This window comes from Hyperolius riggenbachi, chromosome 9, assembly GCF_040937935.1.
Source record: "Hyperolius riggenbachi isolate aHypRig1 chromosome 9, aHypRig1.pri, whole genome shotgun sequence".
Taxonomy (NCBI): Eukaryota; Metazoa; Chordata; class Amphibia; order Anura; family Hyperoliidae; genus Hyperolius; species Hyperolius riggenbachi.
Genome location: NC_090654.1, coordinates 273,851,873 through 273,877,321, shown reverse-complemented (window position 1 = coordinate 273,877,321; position 25,449 = coordinate 273,851,873). Strand labels below are relative to the sequence as shown.

Here is a 25,449-nt window from a genome sequence, read left to right as displayed (position 1 = left end):
ACTGTGAACGTTGCATAGCCTTAAAGGAGACCCGAAGTGATATGAGATAGACATGTGTATGTACAGCGCCTAGCACACAAATAACTAGGCTGTGCTCCTTATTTATGTTTTTTTTCTCTGCCTGAAAGAGTTAAATATCAGGTATGTAGGTGGCTGACTCAGTCCTGACTCAGACAGGAAGTGACTACAGTGTGACCCTCGCTGATAAGAAATTCCAACTATAAAACACTTTCCTAGCAGAAAATGGCTTCTGAGAGGAAGAAAGAGATAAAAAGGGGAATTTCTTATCAGTGAGGGTCACACTGTAGTCACTTCCTGACTGAGTCAGCCACTTACATACCTGATATTTAACTCTTTCAGGCAGAGAAAGAAAACAAAAAGATACACTGGATAGTTATTTGTGTGCTAGGCACTGTACATACACATGTCTGTCATGTCACATGTCACATGTCACTTCGGGTATCCTTTAACATTGCAGTGCAGTAAGCAGCGTTCTATGACTTTATAACGCCGGACTACAACGTCCCACTGTGAAGCTAGCCTAAAAGTTGTGTCATTCTGACCTGTAAAAGCTCAGAAGACCCAGGAGGTGTTGGGTTGCTAGATGCTAGTGTTATGTAGCCATGGTTACACACACACACCCACACACCCAGCTGAGACACCAATATTAGAGGGCCAGATGGAACTCCCTAATATTATGTAGCCTTCTACCCCAGTGTTGGGTAGCCAGAGGTTCCCCCCATTATTAGCCCGCAAGTAGGCCCCCTCAGTATTAGTTAGGAGGACTTGGTAGCCAGCCTGCAAGGGAAAAAATATCAGCCTACAACATATAGGAGACATATCGTCTGACCGTCTGTCCAACCATGGCTGTTCCTCTCCTCCCCTACCTTCAGTTAATGCCCTCAATTTACAACTGAAGACACATTGTATATACTCGAGTATAAGTCTAGGTACATATTTTTTGCATTTGAATGCACGCAATGAATTAAAAACCTGCTGGAAATTACATGTGCAATTTCCAGACATAGAAGTGTGAACTTTGGGTTAGGTTCACGCTGGCATTAAAAACGTTCCGTTTAGTGGAACAAAGCCAATGCGAACGGATCCCATGCAAGGCAGTGGGATCTGTTCACATTTGGCCTTTCACAACGGATCCATTTTGTGTGTTTCCAGGAGCAAGTATGGGTCATGCAGAACTTTACGATCAGCTGTATGAAATGGTTGCCAATGGGATTAATGGCAGCCTATGAGAACAGACAGTGTCCATGCTAGGCTGGTTGCCCCATACGTGTGAACCCAGCTTTAGTAAAAAACAAAACAAAACAAAACTAGCATAGGGGTCACGGGAGTGAATTCAAGCAAACTTTCTTAAAGGGAACCTGAACCAATTAAATTTATTTAAAATAAGCACATGATGTACCTGCCAATCAATATTACATACTTACCTCGCCGTCAGTTCCTTTCAGAAGCTCAACATTGTCTTTTAACAACGATTCATTGCAGTTCAGATAAGACCTTGTCAGAACTTAAAATGCCTTAGTGCCCTTTTCAACTTTACCAGTTGCTGTCATTTATAACTGAAAGGACAACTGATGTGCGAGGTAATGGCCATGTTTATGGCTCAAGTGTGCCATATTACAATTTAACAGTGTGCTGACCAGGAAGCTGTTACAGGGTAATGGTCATTTTTAAAATGGAGGATGAAGAAATCCATTTATCACGGTGAACAAACAGGATGCGGGAGAGGAGAAAGAGATTGAGGAGTAGACTACATGAGAGGTAAGTATGACCTGTGTATGTTTATTTTGACTTTCATTTTGTCAGTTCAGGTTTGTTTTCATTAACCTGTCAGAATACTTAGAGATGTCAGTGCAATGTATGTACGTGCTGTTAAAACTTGTGAAAAAAATGTTGGGAATGTTCAGAGATTTTAGATGCCAAATTTTGACTGCTTAGCATTTTTTTTCCTCATTTTTAAACAAAAATAAACAGAATTCTAAAGGCCGTATCCATGAAGTCATTTTCCCAACAATTTTTCCAACAACCGGAGATGCTTTGAGCCACGAGCGATCGTTTCTGCGATCTTGCAATTTGGGTACAGGCGTGGGTTTACGAGAATCGTGCATAGTGACGCACGTCAATAACGACCATCATGGCAGTTGGCATCTTTAAGATCCCCCAACTAATCCGTGCAAAGTACCGTGATTGCTTCACTTCCCGTTCCTGCCCATCGAGTGCCGTCTGGTATACCCGGTGAATCCTGTCGCGCATACCCGGTGGATCGTGAAACACTCGTCATGGAGACGTCGCTGGATCTGTCTACCTCTGTCGTGTGGCGAGTATTTTGCTTAAGGGCCTTTTCACACTGGGGAGGTACGTTAAATGTACTACACCCCATTGCAGCCTAATGAACGTCTATTGCAGGGGTCCCCAACCATTTTGGGTCGAGGGCCGGGTCAACATACTTCAGACTGCTGGGGGGCTGGAGTACACATAAAATGATGTATAAGTCTTTGCGGGCCAGACAGGGAAGCATACCCAGGTGACACCCTGCAGTCCAATTGGACAGCAGTGCCACCTGATATGGAATTTGATTGGAAACCAGCAAATTACTGCTTTCTGGCTTCATTCAATATTTAAAGATGTAGCTGACGCATCTATAATTTTGTGTGTGGGGGGCCAGTAAAAAAGCTTCAGGGGGCGACATTTGGCCCGCGGGCCTTAGTTTGAGGACCACTGGTCTATGGGGTAGTTCACATTCCCCACGTTGCAGTACGCTGCATAGGAAGTGCCCTATCTAACGCCCGTCCATACCTACGTTCCTGCGGCGATCTACGTTGGCCTGGAAGTCCTGCAACTCTATGGTAACGCACGTTTATTAAAAAAACAGCATCCAGATGAAACAGATGCTACACTGAACTTTCAGGGCTTTCTAATGACAAAAGGGCTGGCCATAGTGTAACACAGTTTCTTTAATTAAAAATTGTGAAAGTTGTGCACTCACATTTTGCAGATTTTAAAACCGGTCTGTTTTCTGTTGATTGCTCCATCTTACACGTTTCGTAAGGACGTACTCCTCAGGGCCCAGAAAGTTCAGTGAAACGTCTGTTCCTCCTGTGGAAATGAGCAGAGGGGCCAAGAGGATAAAAGTAGCCAAAACAAAAAAAACCAAAAACTGGGGAGGCAGTGGTGCTCCTCCAAACAGACGCAAAAACAGGTTGATATTATATCAACAAGAAAATGTATTCATATACTAGACCTTAGGCCCGTTACAATAACTGGCACTAGGCCTTGGCCGCTACGCCCCTCATAACCCCCCCCCCCCCCCCACGGCTGCTACTTGTACGCTACAAATACTCGCACAACACTACAGACGTGTCGCGCACGCATGCCGCAATGCACATGCCCACCCCTGCACCCGTCGTCCTGTTCTGTCTAAAGTCTGTGCATGCCTGCTAGCTCAAACACATGGACACAAGCAGATTATTATATAGAATACACTCCAAAGGGTAAAAGCAACGCGTTTCGCAGGTGTGGCCCTGCTTCATCAGTCAATAGGGGGTGGAGCATACAGCAACAAGTTTATGATTCAGCCTAGCGCCTCTGTTCCATCTGGGATGCCGGTTTATATGCGGAAGTGGGATAATGTAAAACCCGTATGCAGAGAGGTGCTGGCAATCGCAATGTTGTGATCAGGAGGCGAGCACTTGAAAAGTGAACTCGAAACAGGATTACGCTATTTTTTCTTTTTTTGTTTTATTTTGGTTTTTTTTTGCGAGCGGAGCTGTCAGCGTGGGACATGTCAGCTGCAAGGGGCTGGAGAAAGGGAAGTATATCATGGGGAGGCAGGATTTACTTGATGTGTGCGTTCTTTTGCCCGTCATTAAGCGCCGGGACTGAAGCGAAGTTAATCCGGGTCAGTAGAGTCGTCCGGACACCGGCAACTGCTGGAGAAGACCAGCGGCTGACGGCGGGGAGCGACAGAAGCTGTAAGTATCTAATTTTCTTTCCCCACCCAGTGCAGGTTTTATTTTACCAGAGCATTTTGGGTTCTGGTATCCTTTAAAGCAGTGTTTCTCAACATTTTATTGGTATGTACCCCTTTTAAAACCCTGTACTCACCAAGTACCCCCTGGCATAGTAAACATTATCACAAGTTCCCCTTAAATATATATTTAATCGTAGTACATAATTGGTTCTAAACAATTTCCAAGCATTTACTATAGCTTTTAGTTAAATGTTATTCTTGGTTAAGTATATCAAGCCTGAGTACCCCCTAGAACCATCAGAAGTACCCCCTGGGGTACGCGTACCACATGTTGAGAACCTAGGCTTTAAAGGATACCCGAAGTGACATGATGAGGTAGACATGTGTATGTACTGTGCCAAGCACACACTTTTTTTCCCTTTTTTTGTGTTCCTTTTTTTTTTTCTTTCTCTGCCCGAAAGAGTTAAATATCAGGTATGTAAGTGGCTGACTCAGTCCTGACTCAGGAAGTGATTACAGTGCGACTCTCACTGATAAGAAATTCCCCTTTTTATCTCTTATTTGCTCTCAGAAGCCATTTTCTACTAGGAAAGTGTTTTATAGTTGGAATTTCTTATCAGTGAGGGTCACACTGTAGTCATTTCCTGTCTGAGTCAGGGCTGAGTCTGCCACTTACATACCTGATCTTTAACTCTTTCAGGCAAAGAAAGAAAAAAAGGAGCACAGCATAGTTATTTGTGTGCTAGCCGCTGTACATACACATGTCTAACTCATCATGTCACATGTCACTTCTGGTATACTTTAAAGGAAACCAGAGATAAAGAATTAAAAGTTAGTTATACATACCTGGGGCTTCCCGCGGGTCCAGAGACCCTGATCGCTCCCACGCCGCGGTCTTCAGCCTTCCCCGTTCGCCGCACCGGCTCACGGACTTCCAGGGGGCGTGGCCAGCCTACGCAAGTGAAGTGCGCTCCTTGCGTATCTCTCCAGCAGCCGCTGGAGAGGTACGCAAGGAGCGCACTTCAGCTACGCCTTGACTGGCCAGTTGGCTGAAGTCACGGGAGACGGTGCGGTGAACGGGGAAGGCTGAGGACCGCGGCGTGGGAGCGATCAGGGTCTCTGTACCTGCGGGAAGCCCCAGGTATGTATAATTAACTTTTAATTTTTTATCTCTGGTTCTCTTTAAGCCATTAACAAGCATGCAACTCAGATGTCTGTGACAAATCTAATGATTTGCTGCATGCTTTCAGGTGTGTGTGATTTATACACTACTGACCAGAAACATCAGCAGGACAGCCAGGCAACTGGTATGGTTTAAAAGGAAATAAATATGGCAGCTTCCATAGGTCTCACCTCAGGTTCCCTTTAAGCGAGTTGGTTGTTTAGTTGGTTGCCGTGTGTACGTACTTGTCATGTAAACAGCTTGTTGTGCGGTTGGTTGTGCATTATGTTGGGCCTGTGTATGAGTCTTTATTACTGCAAAGTGAAGCAGGATGTTTGTTTGTTTGTTCTCGTGACTGTTTGTTTTGTGGTGCTGGGCAATAGCCAGACTTTGGTAGAACTATTGGGACAGCAGCAGATGATCAGGCTGAGCTCAGTGGGGAGAGGAGGTGGTTCTCATGGTTATTCTGAACACACTCACCCCTCATGCAGTTAGTCAAATGAATTCTGTCCATGTCACTTGCTGTGCTGTGTTTACTGAGAAGATCTATTATCTGCAAACCTGAAATACAGGATTTGCCACATTTCACCTGCAGCCACATTTCCTCATGTGATAGAAACCACAGTGTGCTTTCGGTTTTGACAGTTACTTGATGTTAGCTCACAGTGCTGTAGTTTCATGCAGGGCTGTGGAGTCGGTACAAAAATCTTCCGACTCCTCAGTTTATGAAACCACGACTCCAACTCCGGGTACCCAAAATGGCTCCGACTCCTGCTCCTTAGTCTAAGGCCTGGTCCACACTAGGTCCGGAAACGTATCCGTGGCTGCGTTTTTCAAACCTGATGAAAAACGGAGTCCCGGATACTAATGTTTAAAATAGCAGCCAGCCTCACCCAAGTAAAAAACGGATCCGTCTGCGTTTGCGGGGACCCGTTTTGAAAACCTGAACGGAAGGTCCGGATCTGCTGCATTTTCACGCAACGGATCAGGACCACGGATACACGCAGGGGTAGTGAAAGCAATGAGAAAACGCATCTCCAGCTCCACAGGCAAAAAACGGATGTGAAAACGGATAGCCTGAGCTTTATGATTGGCCCAAAAAATCCTCCCACTCCTTCCTAATGATAGAGACGTTTTCTGTCAGGGAAAAACCTGAACGGAAACTGATACAAAACTGATACAAAACTGATGCAAAACTGATGCACTTTCATCAGTTTGCAGTACGGTGGGTACTTCCCCTGATCCGGACTGCAGGGTCCGTCCTGCAACCGGGTCTAGTGTGGACCCAGCTTAACACTTACCAGGGCTGTGGTTTTTGTACAAAATCATCCGACTCCTCAGTTTATGAAATCTCCGACTCCTTGTACGCAAAATGACTCAGACTCCTTAGTCTAAAGCCCTGTCTACACGAGGCGATGTGTCTTATCAATCGAGCCGCTAATACGGCTCGATTGATAAGATCCGACCGGTTGGATCTTGCCACCGCTGATTCCCTGCTGGTTCCCCACGAGGGGACAATGGCAGTGAATCGAGCGGAAGATGAGCTGCGCCGGGCGGGGACGAGGGCGGATCGATTCCAACGTGCGGCAAGGTGGGACCCGGCGGGTACGCGCGGGGATGCGGAAGAGGCGATCCGGCGGCTAATTGAGCCGCTGGATCGCCTCGTGTAGACGAGGCATTATACTTACCAGGGCTGTTGATTTTGTACAAAATCATCCGACTCCGGGTACCCAAAATTGCTCCGACTCAGACTTTTCGACTCCAACTCCGCAGCCATGATGACTGTTTAGTATACAGACTTCCTAAATTTTACATCCCTTTGTTATCCATATGAAGTAATTGGATTATCATCCCTGCTGAAAGGTAATGGGCCCACACACTGGTCGATTTCAGCCATCTATCGATTATATGGAATCGATTGGAAATCTATTCTATCAAATCGATCGATTTGTGGCCGATTTGGGTCAATTTGATCTATCTGACAGGATTTAACCTCCTTGGCGTTTAATTTTTTTTTTCCTAATTAAAAAAATCCTTTTTTTTAAATTTTTTTTTTTTGTTTCATGTAAAGCTACCAGAGTGGTAGCTACATGAAACACCACTAGAGGGCGCATGTGGCCCTCTAGTCCGATCGTCGCCGGCATCTATAGCAAACAGGGGAACGCGTATATAACGCGTTCCCCTGTTTGGCTTCTCCTGTCGCCATGGCGACGATCGGGATGACGTCATGGACGTCAGCCGACGTCCTGACGTCAGGCACACCCGATCCAGCCCATAGCGCTGCCCGGAACTCATTGATCCGGGCAGCGCAGGGCTCTGGCGGGGGGCATCTTCAGCCGCTGCGTGCGGCCGATCGCCGCAGAGCGGCGGCGATCAAGCTGTGCGCGCGGCTAGCAAAGTGCTGGCTGCGCGCACAGCAATTTACAGCACAGAAATCGCCCCACCAGGGGCTGAGATCTCCCCCTGCGCGGCATAGCCCGAGCTCAGCTCGGGCTTACCGCCAGGGAGGTTAAACTCTAGGTCTGCTGGCAGCAGATCCATGGCCCATAGAGTTGCATTGGATCTAATGGTCCAATAATGCATTTAGATCGCTTTCCAATAGATTTCATTCTGGCACACATCAGATTCCTGTCAGATTCGACTTGACAGGCATCTGACAGAAATCTGATGGTCCAGTCTGCTGTGAAAGTATATGACAACATTAAATGTAGCCATATATCTAGAGATGATGGGCAGATTTGACCAAGAGACACATCTCTGTGATTAAATCTGATTAGAGAGAGATCGGTCAGCTGCCCATACACCACAGGCCGATATCCGAACAGTTTCATGCTGAAATCGATCAGGAATCGGCCTTGTGACGCCGCATGCGCAGGCCCAACGCTGTCCCTCTGTTTTAAGACCCTCCCGGTGCCCAGTACAATTGTCGGTCGGGCATGCACTTGGAGGCACTGATTTTTATTTTTTTCCTGAATATAATAAATCGGATGGTTGGTAGGCCACCAACTCGCCTGATGTACGGCCACCTTTAGGCTTAAAGTGGGCCTGAACTCTTGCCCAGGACTGAAGGAAAAGAGAAATGCGCCCTGTATGTATTTAGAGACTTTAGGCTTTCCAATTCCCCCTCATCTGTGTCTAATCACCACTGTAATTTGGTGCCTCCGCTGTGTCCGTTTAGGAATCTGTCCTAGCTCAAGGTGAAGAGCCTGGATTTTGTGTTTTTTGAATTGTTTTTGATCCTTTGTGGCTAGGATTTTATCTAGTGCTCTCCCTCTTCCCCTATTAGTGATCTGAACACACACAGCTTGCTGGTGTGTTTGCATGGTACGTATGTAGGTACTAGCAGCTCCCTTACAGGATTAGTTAGATGCACTATCTGTCCCAGGGAGGATGGTAAGGATACGTGCTTCTATTCCCTAGATAGGTTTTGATGCGCTGAATGCGTGCATGTTTGTGCTATGCATGTTACAGGGCCAGAGTTAGGACACATATGACACTGGGTTACCTTTACGAGGTGCCCTCAATATAGCCAGGCATGGGTGCCCCCAGTATAGCCAGGCATGGGTGCCCCCAGTATAGCCAGGCATGGGTGCCCTCAATATAGCCAGGCATGGGTGCCCCCAGTATAGCCAGGAGTGGGACGCAGCGCAAAATGGTGGAGCATGCCAACAAATAGCAGCGGGGAGGGGGGTCCACTCCCCCTCACGTTGGGCTCCCCTGTCAGCGCTTTCCCCTCCGACACTTAATAGCAGCGGCGGCATGGTAAAAGGAACGCACACTTATTTCTGCGTTCCACGCCGGAGGTCCGATCTTCTCTGATCCTGATGCTACTTCCTGATAAACAGGAAATAGCGTCATTGCTGACAGAGAAGGAACTCCGTCGTGGAACACAGAAGTGTGCGTTCCTTTTACCATGCCGTCGCTGCTATTAATGGGTGTCGGAGGAGGAAGTGCTGACAGGGGAGTCCAAGGTGAGGTGGGTGGGAGTGGACCTCCTTCCCCGCTGCTGTGTGCGGGCATGCTCCCCCGTCTTGCGCTGTGTACCCCCTGTTGTGGTGTCGCTTACCTCCTGGGGTACGCGAACCGCGTGTTGAGAAACACTGCGCCCATGCCTGGCCTTATAAATACAATAAATAAATACATGATACATACTTGCACATGTGACTATGGCAGGGACTAGATTGTAAGCCCCTCTGTGGCACAAAACAATATAATCTGCACAGCACTGAGGAAGATGTCAGCGCTAAATAATTACTAAATAATAAGAGGCTTGGACTGCTTCCATACTGTGAGCTTTCCTTGTAAACGGACTAAGCTATTAATCCTCGACAATTAAGGATTACTGCTTCCTTTTACCTTGTTGCAAATTAAACCGGAACTGTAAATCCGCAGAAATCAAACTGTTTCACTTTCCTGAAGCCCCCAGCAGCCGTCCTGTCCCGGGCCGGTCCTCCACGATCCTATATATTGTATAGTAGGTTGCTATTGCGGGATGGAATGCAAAGAAAGCTTCGTGTAGCCCGGGTGCACAGACACAGTTGACGTTGGCTTGCAAGTCGGCGGTAAAGAAACTTGGCCACGGCGGGAGAACGGAGGATCGTGGAGGACCGGCGTGGCACAGGACGGCTGCTGGGGGCTTGGGGAAGCCCCAGGTAAGTGTAACAGTTTGTTTTCTTCAGATTTACAGTTCCGCTTTAACTTCAATTACTGATTATCTCAAGGGAGTCTATGCACTCTTAAAATTACTATGGTCGACATACAGAGTCTCGAAATAACCTGGCAGTCCTGGTGCTTCTGACGGCAACTATGACTTTTGCCAAAAGTTTGAAAAAGCCTTCTGGTGTCTTTTGGGGAAGAGGTGAACAATAGGATCAACTCCTTCATGGTTAATGATATTAACAAGTATTTTAAAAGACACTCATTCATTTCTGATTGTCTGGGACCCCCTTAATGTGGACCTGAACTCTTGCACAGGACAGAAGGAAAACAGAGAGAAATGCACCCTGTATGTATTTAGAGAGTTTAGCCTGTCTAATTCCCCCTCATCTGTGCCTAATCACAACTGTAATTTGATCTCTCAGCTGTCAGCTCAGGAATCTGGCTGCCCCTGCAGAGCAGCTAATTTGTAAGCACAGCATGTTAATCCTATGTCTGCTTCCATAAAAGTAGAAAGTAGAAACACTGCAGATTTATTGCAGATTTTGTATCCGCTGTAACAAATTGTTTTACTGTAAAGGTTATTATGCTGTTTATCTTTTAGAGCAGAAAGGAAGTTCTGAGTTCAGGTCCGCTTTAACTTTGGAGCCAGTTACGCTGATGAAAGATATACACTGCTGGAGTGGCTCTAGGCCCTGCCCCAAGATGGGGATAGCAGAACCAGTTACCGCAATGGCATGGCCCACATAGTTGGCATAGTCCTCTGGGTCACAGGCCAATCGAAAAGCTTGATGTCTACATTCCTAGTATGCACCTGTAGGAGGTGTTGGCACAGCAATTGGGTTTTTTTTTTTTTAATTTTAATTCAATGTCAAATGCATTTCACAATTGTACTGTTGATGTTTAACCATACTCAAGTTATTGTTTAAAAACGACAGGATTTTGTTATCTATCAAGGACGTTCCGCATAGGTCAATGGATGGACGGTCTGTATGGAATGACAGTGAATGGGGTTTTTTTAAACCTCTTTTATTGATTTTCACATGTTAGACAGAACAAAAACATGTCACCAGGAATGCAGTCGAGTTCATAATCGGTCATTTCGAAAATATTCTAATGAGATGGCCCAGTCAACAGGAACTGCAAAAGTGGAAAACACTACAATGAAGGTCCCCATACATCAGACTATGGGCCTGATTCGCAAAGCGGTGCAAAGTGTTTGCACGCCTGTGAAAAGCCCTTCATCACGCCTAAACTCAGTTTAGGCTTGATACAAAGAGACTCGCGCAAAGTTTTGCGCGCGCAATCGCACAGTGTAGTGCGCGCGATGCACCTGTTAAACCCTATGGGCGCTGCGCAGGACTTTGCGCGCGATCAGCAGCACAAAGCGGTGATAACTCAGCTAGTGCAAAGGTTATCACGCCTTAAGTCTTTTAGGCGTGATAACTGGTTTATCACCACTTTGTGAATCAGGCCCTATGGGCGGATTCGACAAAGAGACAAATTTATCTCTAATTGAATCTGATTAGAGTTACATTTGTCTGTTCGTTGAAGCTGCCCATATACTGCAGGCCGATTCCTGTCTGATTTCAGCATGAAACCGCTGCCTCCCATGTATAAATGTGCCCCCTGTGTGTGCATTATACATTACCTGTCCCGTGTCAGCCTCCGTGTATATTCAGTAACCTCCGGGCAGCTCTCCGTACATGCTATATGCGCAAGTGGTGTATACGGAGGCTCCACGGAGGTTACCGACCCTGCATGGAGGCTGACACGGGACAGGTAATGTATAATGCACACACGGGGGCACATTTATACATTGCGGCGGGGGGGGGGGGGTTGGTGCTTGTTCCGAAATCGACCGACAAACCGCTGCATACCCGAGTAACCAACTTCGGCCCGACATCTTGCACCAGGCGCAAACGACTAACGCGACCAATTTCCAGCTAAAATTGGTCGGAACGTCGATTGTGCCTGCGCTTGGCAGCACAGATTTTCAACTTTTTAATTGAATTGGTTGGTCGATCGGCCACCCAAGTCGCCTTATGTATGGGCACCTTAATGGTGCCTACAGATAGTAGTATGACCAAACAATATATCTATGGATCTGCCAACATAAAGATGTAACCCCCACTATCCCCTCCCTTCCAACCCTCCCCCCTTCTCTCTCAACTTGTAGTAACATCCGATGAATGTTGGTTTTGTGTGATAATTATATGATGAATACGCCCTCTTTTGAGCATATGGTATTCTGTATTCACAATCTCTTTTTTTTACCTTGTCACTAATCAAAAAAAAAATTTTTTTTTACCATATATACTCGACTATAAGTCTACAAATTTAGGTCCGACTCTCTCTAAATAAAAGTATGGTAGTTTATGCACGCTCGACCACGATACTTCACTAGCGGCTGCATTTAAAGTTACAACCCGCATTTAAAGTTAGGTCCACTAGGTCCTAACTAGGACCACCCGCATTTTAAAGTTATGTGCGTTGCTATGTAAGCAACGTGTGTAACTAAGGAAGGCACGCTCCTTATGCTGCTATGTAAAGCGGCATGTCGGCCACTCCTTCACTTTAAAGTGCGCTGCTTTTGCAGCTTAATGAATCAAACCCATTGAGAGACAGCTTGAGATTAGGTTTTACTGCAGGAAAGGTCAAAGGTTCATCATTTTTGCTTTGTTTTATAGCTTAATAGAATGTATTGTTTAAACTGCAAATATAACAGTGTGATGCCATGTTATAAAAAATAAAGCAATATAACTAAAAAAAAAAAATGACTTTTTCTTTGCTACTAATGTTCTGTTCGTTATCCGTACTACACCTACAATTCATTAGATCACATGTTTCTTTTCACTTTAGCTTTGCCTGTGTGTGTGATACTGACATTGAATAGCGCTGTTTAATCCCCAGCCTCTGCTCATTCATTGTCTTCCAGGTCAGCCTCAATGACTCCCACAACCAGATAGTGGTGCATTGGGCTGGAGAGCAGAGTAATGTCATCGTGGGACTCACCAGAGACAGCCTGGGCCTGCTGGGCACCAGAAACAGCAACGTAAGTCTTTACCTCATGTCTCGTCTTCTGTTTCATACCGCACCACTGCACAGGGAAGGGAAACGCTGGAAAAACATAAGCTGTTTTATTCATTCATTTATTCATCATTCTGTTGTTTACACTACAGTTGCTCTATAAAGTGGAACTGTAATAAAAATATCCTGAATAAAATTGCTTATTTTTTACAATGTTCATTTATAAATTATTTGGTGAGTGCTTGCCCACTGTAAGATATTTCCTTACTCTGATTTTAAAGCGGAGCTCCAGTGAAAATAACATAATCATAAAAGGGTTCCATTTTTACCATAATTATGTATAAATGATTCCGTCAGTGTTTTCCCATTGTAAAATCTTTCCTCTACCTTATTTACATTCTGACATTTATCACATGGTGACATTTTTACAGCTGGCAGGTGATGTCCGTGGAAGGAGATGCTGCTTGCATTTTTGGCAGTTGGAAACAACTGTTATTTCCCACAATGCAACAAGGCTCCCACAGTGTGATGTCAGCACCGTGGTCCTGACATCACACTGTGGGAGGGGTTTCACCACAATATCAGCCATACAGCGCCCCCTGATGATCCGTTTGAGAAAAGGAATAGATTTCTTATGTAAAAGGGGGTATCAGCTACTGATTGGGATGAAGTTAAATACTTGGTTACAGTTTCACTTTGACTGATGTCGCCTGTCAGGGATCGGGGCTGATCCCCCTTGGATGACATCGCTGGGATGAGGGGGAAGGATTGTGGTGCGACACAAGCGGGTGAGTGGCGCGATCAAAGGAATCAGCCGTCGCTGGTGTGAGCTCATCCACGGGGCGGATCGCTTGCGGGTTGGCAGTCGGGGGCTGATCGCTTGCGGGTTGGCAGTCGGGGGCTGCTGTACACATGCCTGATTATTGGCTGACACAGTCGTTATTGACCACCTCAGCTATCTTTAATCATGCGTGTGTAGGAGGCTTTATACTGTGAAATTTATCACAGGTGGCAACTTCTTTAGTCCTGTCAGGTGCAGCTCTTCGGAATGTTTGTTTCTGGGAATGTCAAAGTCCCTTACCCCCTTCCCCATCTTCCATCACTAAGAAGGAAGATGTCTTTTTACCGGAGGTACCCTTTAATGTCATGTTGTCTGTCTTTGGGCTGCCCTGCGTAGTAATTTATTCATTATGTGTGTGCCTGAATTGGTTGCACAATGAAGTGGAAGCCTCCCTCTGTGGCTTGTGGTGCGGAGCCAGGTCTCCTTGGCGAGGAGTAGAAGGAAGGGGAGCGCTGTGTGTTCTGTGGATTGCGGGTAGCAGATGGCACGGAACTGCAATAATTACAATGAGTCTATCAGCTGTGTATGTGTGTTGTCTGCAAGCCCCGCTGTTCAGGCAGAGACGTTCCAGATACCAGGCACAGGGCCGGATTATACTGAGCTTCTCTAGGGCTGGTATTAATCAGGGAACAGAAGGGAAGCCTGCTAGTCAGGCCTCAGTTTATTAAAGCATTACTTCTTTCACTACTTATGGTTCATACTTAAAGTATGCCGGAGAGGGGGGGGGGGGGGGGGCATGAAAATGAATACTTACCTGGGGCTTCCTCCAGCCAGAACGCTCCCATGCTGTCATCCTTCGCAGCCTTCAGCCTCTGCAACTGGCCCCAGTAAGTCGTTCAGTTGTGGCCAGTCGGCACAGGTGCAGTTGGGCTGCGCGTATTCCCCCATCTCGCTCCCGCACAGGCGTAGAACGCTCCCGTCTAGGGGAGCGCACACTGCCCAACTGTCGCCCACACATTATGCACTGGTCTGGAGGACTTTTTGGGGCAATTTGCGGAGTCTGCAGGCATCAGACGATGGCGGTGTGGGAGCATTCAGGCCAGAGGGGGCTGGAGGAACCCCCAGGTATGTATCCATTTTTTTTTTTATACCTCCTTGGCGGTCTGACTCTTTTCAGATTTTAGGGTCTAAAAGCGATGCAATTTTTTTAGCATACTTTTAGAGCCTGAAGCCTGGAAAGAATCACTCAGAGAGATCTTCAGCCGGCCCAGCACTCACTCCCCTCCTTGGGATGCAGCGATGCAGTTTTGCCTCCGTCCTCCGATTGGCGCTGTAGCCCTATAGTGATGACGACAGCCGGCGATCTCACCAGGGGAAGCAGAGCCTCGGAGGAGAGGAAAGGGAATGGCAGCTGAAGTTGGGATCCCCCGGGAGGTGAGTTAAAAACATCCGCTGCGCTTATTGCTCTGCATAGACCTCCTGGGGGCGACCACAAGTTCAGCTCGGAATAACCGCTCCAAGCTTGTTTTTCCACTCCGAGCTGTGCTCGTGATTACCGCTAAGGAGGTTAAAGGATTTCCGAGCTAAAGAAAATGGTGTTAAATACAGTTCATACATAGATTTACAATGTTATCCAGCCAAGGGCTGCATCCTCTGCTCTGCTGCCCCCCACCCCACAAGCCTCCGCTTCATTGCAATTCATCCCATGCTAGGCCTCCCGTGGTTGGGACCTTTGCACCGTATTTGTGCATAACGTGCTGACTGACGGACCACCGACGGGCATGATTCTGGCCTCCTCCCGTGTCAGCTGTCACCGCGAATGCCTGTTCCACGTGACGCCGGCATGTGTTGTATCTTCACATGTGCCAAGTGATGTGGCAATTGCGTTCTCGGTGACTCCGAACACCCGAGGAGGCCAGGAGCCGTGCCAACGGAAAGATAAGACTTTAATGCCAGGCTTGGGTGGGGAGGATAATTGGATAGCAGGAGTGTGATTCCCATTTCTTTCAACCACTTCACCCCAAAGTGGGTTTTTACCCTAACGGACCAGAGCGATTTTCACCTTTCAGTGCTCATCCCTTTCTTTTGCAAATAGCTTAATCACTACTAATCACAATGAAATGATCTATATCTTTTTTTCACCACCAATTGGGCTTTTTGAGGTTGATATTTGTTTTCAGTAATTACTTTATTTTCTATGCATTTTAAAGGGAAAAACAAGAAAAAAAATTAAAAAAAACCCTATTTCTCCAATTTCATCCCCTATAGTTTTAATATAAACACTGCTACTGTGCATAAAACCCAGACATTTTATCTGCCTATTTGTTCTGGTTATAACAAGATTTTAATTATGTCCCTAGTACAAAGTATGGTGACAATCTATTATTTGGAAATAAAGGTGTATTCTATGATGTTTTTTTCTTTTCACTATTTGCACGTGCACCCGCGGGACCGTGCACGCTCGCATGCGCGCAGCAGCACTGCCTGACTTATAAAAACGTCCTGGAGCCATTAAGAGGCTCTAGTAGGACGTTTTTATAAGTCAGCTTGTCATTAAGTGGTTAAAGTAAACCTGAACTGATAAAAGTCAAAATAAGCATACACAAGTCATACTTGCCTTCCATGTAGTCTACTCCTCAGTGTCTTTCTCCCCTCCTGCGTCCTGTTTGTTCACTTTGATCAAGGGAATTTTCCGTCCTCCATTTTGAAAATGACCATTACCCATAACAGCTTTCTGGTCAGCACACAGTTAAACTGTAACATCGCCCACTTGAGCCATAGGGAAACATGGACATTACCTGGTACATCAGGTTTCCTCTCAGCTATAACTGACAGCAACTGATATTTTACTGACAAGCAACTGATATATTTCAGATCTGACAAACTATTGTCAGAACTGGAAGGGATTATTGTCAGAAGAAAATGGTGAGCTTCTGAGAGGAACTGATGGCAAGGTAACTCTGTAATGTTCATTTGAAGTTACCTCGTGTGTTTATTTTAAATATTTTTACTCAGTACAGGTTCTCTTTAAAGCTCATATCTGTTGGAAATTGGTGTGCAGTGTGTTCCAGGCAATAAATTCCTCGATCAGAGAGGGATCTATCTGTTGGTGGAACTGGCCATACATTGTATTGTTTGGCCAGCTTAACCCAATGACAGCCTCAAACGAGATGCATGGTTTGAAGCTGCTTGTGCGGTGGCAGCCTCTGTCGGCATGTCTCATTGGCTGCCTGGTGCAGCCAAACCAGTACATAGCAGTTATATTTACCTGTCCTACACGGCTTATTCTCTTCCTCCTGAACTGTCGGCAGGTCTTCTGTGTCCCGATCACACCCAATCACATGATATGATGGGATTGGAATCCAGTAGAACGTGTCAGTGTCGCAGCGCCACCTGGTGGGGGAAGAAGGGTGATGGAACAGATCCCTCTTGCACCCCTGGGTGGCGCTGTAACGCTGACACGGTCTCCTGGATCCCAAGCACATTTCATCCAGCTGTCCAGACAGGTATGTATGGGAGCTTCCTGCCGCCACATACCGAGGCTGCGGAAGGCACACTTCCCCAGTGGCAGGAAAAAATCCGGCCTTGCAGCCAAATAGTTTTACTATTTGGCTACTAAAGGGTTAAAGTGGATCGGAGGTAAACTCATTGCACAACTGTGTACCTTTCATATAGTTTATAGGGCATTCCTCAAGCCAAATACTTTTTTTGTTGAGTTTTAATACTCTAATTCCCTATAAACGAAACAAGCCTCGCCCACAGCTTTTTAGAGTGCCTTGGCACTGCAGCAAGGGCTTATGGGAGCTCAGTCTGGGCAGGAGGAGGTTACTAGCCAGAGATTTCAGAGGCAGAGGGGGGGCGGGGGGAGGAGAGGGGACTGAATTTGTCACATTAAACACAGGCAAGCTGGTAGCATCTCCAGCCCTCAGCCTGTTACAAACAGAACATGGCTGCCCTCATTGTATTACAGAAATAAAAAATCATAAACTGCTGAAGCTGTTTGCAGCTAGATTTGCTGTGTAAACTATCTAAACTTTAGATAAGGTATATAGACAAGTTACTTGTTCTAGTTAGTTTTTCATCTCGGATCCGCTTTAACAGGTGTGTGCAGGATCTTTCCATTCTTTTTGGAATGCATGTGTCCTTGCAGTATGTATGGGTTTTTTTCCCTCAGTTTTTTTTTTTCATTCTGCTTTGTGCTGACAAAATAACCAATTGGACATAGAAGAGAAATTTCCAAGAAGTTTACTTGGAACTAAACTTCTGGGATTTAAACTTCTTGGATTTAACCATCTATGTGAAAAATAGATTGCATACCAAAACCTATATTAATTTCGGTCTACATGAACAGTTTTATTTTTTTGTTTGAAAAGTTGCCACTTGTTAACATGGTTGAGTAACATTCTTTAAAGTCAGTGTTTAAGAATGCAGAGGAATTGTTATGAGAAAGCGGCATTCGAGGAACAGATGATTTTAATGAGGAATGGATTTTTTGGAGAGACATAATACAGAAGAGGAAGTTAGTAGAAAATAGGAACGATTTCTTAGAATGCAACCCAAAAGAAATGTTAGTATCCCTCATTGGCATAAATATGCAATACACACAGCCGGCCCCTTAGGGGGGGAAAAAATAGTTAACTGCTTATTGTTTCAGGATGTAGATGTAGGTTCTACGTCCTAATTAGTGCTGCGGTAGGTTTTAGGACTTAAAATCTAGGTCATGCATTAAAAAGTTAAAAAAAAAATTAAGTGGCATGGTCTTATTAAAATAACGTTTTTGTTTTTTTGTTTTTTTTAATCCATAGTTAATTTTTAACCCCAGCCTAGGCTATTCACCCCTGCAATACCTACCAGTATACCCGTTTTAATGACTGCCATCTGTAGCGATTAGATGTGATCACTAGGGGGCAAACGTTTGGGGCTCCAATGCTCTACAGGTGTATTGCTCTGCTGTTGTCTAGTGATGCATCTGTACAGCTCTATGGCCCCCGAACTGTCACCCTAGCGAACGCATTTGATCGCTACAGACACGCAGGCTGGGGATAACGGTCCACCACATGCTCTGCTAGTAATATGACATATGGGGTATCGTTTTAACCAGGGCGGGCCAAAGAATTGATTTTTTTATGTGCATTAGAACTATGGGACATGCTATATGAAAATAATGGGTATTTGGGCATACCCAAGTGTGGTGGAAGAGCCCAGAGAAGCTCTTTTGCACAGATAACTGAAGTTTAACTCTTCCTGCACCGGAAAACAATGAGACTATTATCTTTGCTACTAATGTTGTATTTTTAGCCGTACTACACATGCCATTCATCATCTCATCAGTTTTCACTTCCCTTTTTAAGGGGTACAAACTGGAATGTGAATGGGATTTTGCCCGATAAACCAAAGTTAGTTGTTAGAAGGGCTCCTAATCTTAAAGTTATCATTGCACCCACAATACCCGAAGTTACAAGTACTGCCAAAAATCATGGGGTCTTTAAAAGGTGCACCTTTTGTGAGTCATGTAGAAGCGGCTAAGGCCAGTTTCCACACTGCATATCTGCGGTTTCGGTACAGCCCAGGTGCTCACCTTCTAAAACAGCCTTCGTGGGATTACCATGTTTATATGCGGCAATCCCCGTCTGACAGCAGGCCAAGCAGGAAGTGACCTCACTTCCTGTGGCCCAATCGATGACGTGCGCGGAAGTGTATTGCTAAAATACACTTCAGCGACACGTAAAACTTGTGGCAGTCTTTTTAAGGTGCACATCTCCATAGGCTTACAGGACTTTCAGTCAGCCGCATGTCGTTGCAGAGGTCGCACGGTAATGTAGGTTTGCGCTTGTGTTAGATCACCTACTTTCACCATGTCGCATGTAGTGTGATATGCCCCATAGACTATCATTGCCCTAGCGTTGGGCTGCGGTAAAATGCAGCACTGCACAGCGCCAGTGTGAAAGGCCCCTAAAGGTTTTAGGTCGGCCAGTACAGGTGAGGAGTATAATGTGCAGGGGTCTTTGAACTGTAATATGAGGGGAGTAATTCAGTGATGAGCAACTGATGAAATCCAAATGAGTTTCATCCGGATTTCATCCGGTCACGTGACTACAAACACTTCCTCCTTCCGGGTTGAAGGAGGAAGTGTTTGTAGTCACGTGACGCGGCTTGGAATGCAGCGTGGGAGGCGCCAAGGGACGGATGAAAGAAGACGGCTGCTGGGAAAGTTTAACCGCCTCCTCCTCCTCCTCCCCCCCCCCCCCCCCCCCTGCGCACACACGCTTAGCTGCATTCATTATATGCATGAAATCTGAATGAAACTCATTAGGATTTCATCCGTTGCTCATCACTGGAGTAATTTGTTATTGAGTGTGGGTGCAGGAAACAAGATGTACGGAGGATGAAGCCTATGCTTGTATGAAACTTAACACGTTAAAAACATTAGAAAAGGTGATGAGAATTATCCCCTAGGGAAACACCTTAAAGAGGAACTGTCGCGAAAATCTTCTTGCTTACAACCGCTTCTGATCGCCCAGCTGCCGGCCGGAGCTGCGATCAGTGGAAGAGTGGGTCTGATGTCCCCTTTCTATTCCTGCAACCAGCCGTGGCTTTCAGTAGGAGTAGCCTACTGGAAGGGTCCAGTATGGAACACTCTGCATGCAAACTATATTTGGAAGCTAACCTCCTCTATTAATGTTAATTTGGTGCATCTGTTTTGAACGCAATTTCTTTTCTGTACCCTGCCTATAATTAAGCTCTGCACACTTATGCTGGTTGTCATTCAGATTAACCCTGTTTTGGGAAGTGCTGCCACCTCTCCCTGCTGTATAAAAATGTAAATTTACTTTATGGCTAGATGCACCCATTTGCCATTTCATGTTTGCATTCCGTTTTTAATCTGAGTCTAGGAATTTAGTGCATAGATTTGCATCTGTTTTGAATACAAGGTGTGCATTTGCTTCTAGAGACTCTGCACACCTCTGTTGGTAGTCATTTCAAATGCGGGCTGGTTTTAGGAGCGCTGCCAATTCTTCCACGTATTCTATGTTTGTTTGGTAACTAGTTAAAGAGGAAATCAAGTGAAAAATCATGTAATACATTTTTTTACAATAATTATGTATAAATGATTTAGTCAGTTTGCCCATTGTAAAATCTTTCCTCTCCCTGATTTACATTCTGACATTTATCACAAGGTGACATTTATAAAAGAAAAAAAAATGGTAATATTTATTAAAAAAAATAATAAAATAAACAAACCTGTCGGCAGGGATCAGAGACCGCCAACAAAATCTCTCTTGGTGGGCAGAAAAGGGGAGGGGGAATCACTGGTGTGCTGAGTTGTACAGCCCTGCAGCAAGGCCTTATAGCTGCAGTGGCCTAAATTGCAAAAAAAATAGCCTGGTTGCTAGGTGGGTGGTAAGGCTACGGTCTTCAATTGGTTAAAGTAACTGGAACATTACACTTTGTGAATTTTTTTAAATGAGATGTAGTAACCACATCAATGGGAATTACATCTCCCAACATGCACCGCACTTCCCCAGCATGCAATGCATGACCAGGGACACACAAAAACACTGCAGGAACCTATGAATTCTGTGGTAAGTGAAAAAAGGTTTCCATATGGACATATGGGGGGGGGGGGGGCAATGGAGCAGCCCACTGTAGGTAAGTAAAAGCCTGCTCCCAACATTATAGCCTGCAGAATTAATGACCATCCCTAAAAATTAAAAAATGTAATGCTCCGGTCACTTTAAAGTACCTTCTGCACAATGGGCCACTGTCGCATTTAAAATCCATGCATTTATATGTACATTTCTCCCAGAGTGAAATGCATGATAAATAATTTTATTTTTTTTTTTCCTTTGTCACCGTCACCTACAATAGGCAGTGAAAATCTGACAGGTTTTGGACAAGTCAATCTCTTCATGGCGGATTCTGTTATTTCTTTATATACAATAGCACGTCAAGTTAATTTGCTGCCAAAATACTGTTCAAATGAGTAGGGAGGCTGACTGACCTCTCTATAAATCCTTTCCAGGTAGTGCTTCTGCAAAGAATAAAGGTAATGCTGAGAATCCCCCATGAGGAGATAAACTGGTCTGAAATCCGTCAGGCTTTTACTACCTACCCGAAGTGAAAACCGTGTAGGAAAAAAGTAATTTATAATGCATTTCTAGGGGAAATCTACTTTTTATGTTTCCATGATAAATTTTACATTTTTTCAGTGGTCCTTTAAGTCTTGTTGATTTTTCTATAGAATCTACAATTAAAGCCATGTTTTTTTTTTCCCTGCAGGTTTACGTCTCCTACAATTATGGGAAGAGTTTTAACAAAGTGTCAGAGAAGTTCCGGTATGCGGATGGAAACAGCAGCATCCCAGTCTTGGCCCAGTTTTTCCACAGTCCTGCTGACAACAAGAGGGTGAGCCGAGGCAGACATGTGGGAGACCCAGTCTGTTTAACCACTTCAGTCTACAGTGTTGTTTCATCTTATGCATCCGAGCAACTTTCACCTCCCATTCATTCGCCACTAACTTTATCACACTTATCATACTGAAATGATCTATAGCTTGTTTTTTTCCGCCACCATTTAGGCTTTCTTTGGTTGGTACATTTTGCTAAGAATTATTTTATTCTAAATCCATTTTAACAGGAAGATTAAGAAAGAAATGGAAAAAAATCATTTATCAGTTTTAGGTCATTATAGTTTGAAATTAATACATGCTACCTTAATTAAAACCCATGTATTTTATTTGCCCATTTGTCCCGGTTATTACACCGTTTATAGTATGTCCCTATCACAGTGTATGGTGCCGATATTTTATTTGGAAATAAAGGTGCATTTTTTTCAGTTTTGCGTCAATTTAATTAAAAAAAATACCAGTAATATACCGTACTACATAAATATTAGAAAAGTTTTAGTTCCTAAGGTAACTATTTATGTATTTTTTTTTTTTTAATTGTAATTTTTTTTTTTTTTTTTACAAAAACATTTTTGTGTAGCTATTGGGGGGTGTGGGAGGTAAGGGACTCATTTTAACAGTAAAGAAAATGAAATTATTTGGAAATGTTTTCATTTCCAGGTGTAATTTTACTATTTTGCCACAAGATGCCCTCGGAGCTTACTTCTGCACGCGTAGTATTACTACACAAGCGGAAGCAACACATTGATGGGGCAGAAGGGGACTTATGAAAGACTGAGCCTTCTCGCTGACTGTTTCGGTCTTTCATACGGGGACTTAGCTCAATGATTGGGAACTGTGTTCCCATTAATTGATCTCCGGGCTAACGGAAGGCAGCGGGAGCGCACGTAATTGCGTGCCCGGGAGCGCACGCAGTTGCGCGCCCGGCTCAGCGGCAGCAGGGCAGGCTATCTGGACGGATATAACCGTCCAGATAGATTTAAGAGGAACTGTCGCAAAAATCTTAAAATTTAAAACACATACAAATAAGGAGTACGTTTCTTCCTGAGTAAAATGAGCCATAAATTACTTCTCTCCAATGTTGGTATTTACAGTAAGTAGTATAAATCTGACATTACCGACAGGTTTTGGGCTAGTCCATCTCTCCAATAGAACATAAGAGACGGCACACCACTGGCTGCAATGAAATTGCTCTATTTGGAACAAGCGTACACTGTGTACGCTTGTTCCAAATAGAGCAATTTCATTGCAGCCAGTGGTGTGCCGTCTCTTATGTTCTATTGGTGATTTCCTGAAGCCGTAGGAGCAATCTGGCTGAGACAAGGCACCGGCCAGTTACAGGTTCAGTGGACCCAGTACTCGAGTTCTTCAGGCATTTACTGTGTGGGGGTTAGTCCATCTCTCCATAGGGAATTCTCAGCATGGCCTTTATTCTTTATAAAGACACTCCCTGAAAAAGATTTATACAAAGATGCTGGCCAGCCTCCCTGCTCACCATACACTTTTCTGGCAGTTAGACGGAGCAACTGCCATTTACTAAGTGCATTGTGAAAATAAAGAAATCCCTGTAAACTCCCCATGAGGAGATGGGCTAGTCGTAAACCTTTCTGTTCTGTCTGATTTCTACTGCCTACTGTAAGTGACAGCAACATAGGAGAGAAGTAATTGATGGCTCATTTTACTCTGGAAGAGACGTACTTCTTATTTGTATAATTTTAAATATATTTTTACATTTTAAGATTTTCGCGACAGAGGTCCTTTAAGTGGTTAAGGCCGGTTTTACACCTGGCCATTGCGGTGTGATGCTCCGCCCCCACCTCATTACAACACAAATACCATCAATCATATGACTCTACGGCAGAGTGCCATAGCTCCCAACTGTCACTCTTTTGGAGGGACAGTCCCTCTTTCTTCCTCATTTGTCTCTCTTTCAGGGCTCTTGTACAGTTCTGTGTAAATATATGTAATTTTCCACTGAATAATGTGCTTGATTGACCCTAAACTTTATTCCCATCCTTTAAATTGATATATTTTCTTATTTTCACATATCAATATGAAGGAAAATGAGCCAGGATAGAAAGGACCAGTGTGGTTTGAGCTGTAAAACAACTTATTTTTCTTATGAAATCTTTGTGTGCGTGACTAGGGGTGTGATGGGGTTGTGATTAGGGTGTGGCGGGGGCTTGATTAGGTGTGGCAGGGGCGTGGTTCAAGTGTCCCTCTTTCTTATCTCAAACGATGGGAGGTATGAGAGTGCGCCAACAGGGTCAATATCCATAGTGCCATGCCCCCCTTCCCCACGCACGTTGTCGCCACTTGCCCAGTAACGTGCTCCCTGCAGGACAGGAGGTACGACACTGGGATTCCCCATCGTATTCAAGTCGGTTCCGGAAATGCATGCCACCGCCGCCAACAATTTTCTGCATCGCCCATTGACTTTTATACTTCCAGCGCCACTGCGTCACAGCGGAAGAAGTCTGACAGTTACATACTGCTGACTTTGTAGCAGCTCGAAGGCCAATCGGGAACTTCTGCCGCGACGCAGTAAGTGTGTTTGGCCCCATTGCCTTGCATTGTCACTGCGGTAAAACGGTAATGCAAGGCAAGTGTAAAAGTGGCCTAAAGCTGAGATTAGCAGCTCAGTGGTAGTGGTGAGGTGGCAGTCTGCCTGCTCATGGGAAAAATGGGATGATTATTCTTCCCAAACTAAACCCAGGACAAAGGGAGAAAAGACTGTTGTTTCTCTTTTAATCCGCTTTGAGACAGGAAGTCAACATTTAAAGAGGCACTATTAGCAATAACATGCCCACTAAAGAAAACACATATGTAAGTAGATAAATACTTCCTCTACTTACATAACAGATGTATTGCACTGTCCTTGGCTTCCTTCCATATCCTTTTATATTATAAATATGTGGTCATTCTCTTCATGACAGGGGCCATCTTGCTTCCTCCGGGTATAGTCTCCCCCCCCCCCGCACTCCCCTCCTCCCCGCACTTATCCTCCTCCCCGCACTTATCCTCCTCCCCGCACTTATCCTCCTCCCCGCACTTATCCTCCTCCCCGTACTTATCCTCCTCCCCGCACTTATCCTCCTCCCCGCACTTATCCTCAGCACAGCGGGGAGGAAAAGCTGCAGCTGGCAAAGACTCACGTAAAAATAGATCCAAGCGCTGCAGTTCCCCCCTATACTCTCTGCACTACCACCGGCGGCAGTGCAGAGTATGGGGGGGAACTGCAGCGCCTGGGAACATTATTCCTGGAGTCTGTGCGCTGCCTTTATCCTTCCCCAAAGATCTGTGCGGGGAAGAAGGAGAATGCGGCGGGCGGCAGAAGGGCGGAAGGGGGGGCGCGGACATCACACTGGAGGAGGGGGGCAGAGGACAGTGACAGGAGATAGCCTCTGGCCCCCCTCCGTGCGCTC

The 25,449-nt window shown here is 45.3% G+C and overlaps 1 protein-coding gene across 1 annotated transcript in view; it reads left to right on the top strand.

The window, feature by feature from the left end:
• Nucleotides 1-25,449, top strand: part of SORL1 (sortilin related receptor 1) — a 184,660-nt gene that overhangs the window by 25,240 nt on the left and 133,971 nt on the right. Inside the window, exons 2-3 of the mRNA XM_068254599.1 lie at nucleotides 12,745-12,861; nucleotides 21,898-22,023. Of these exons, the coding sequence (XP_068110700.1) occupies nucleotides 12,745-12,861; nucleotides 21,898-22,023 (243 nt within the window). The remainder of the gene's footprint in view (nucleotides 1-12,744; nucleotides 12,862-21,897; nucleotides 22,024-25,449) is intronic.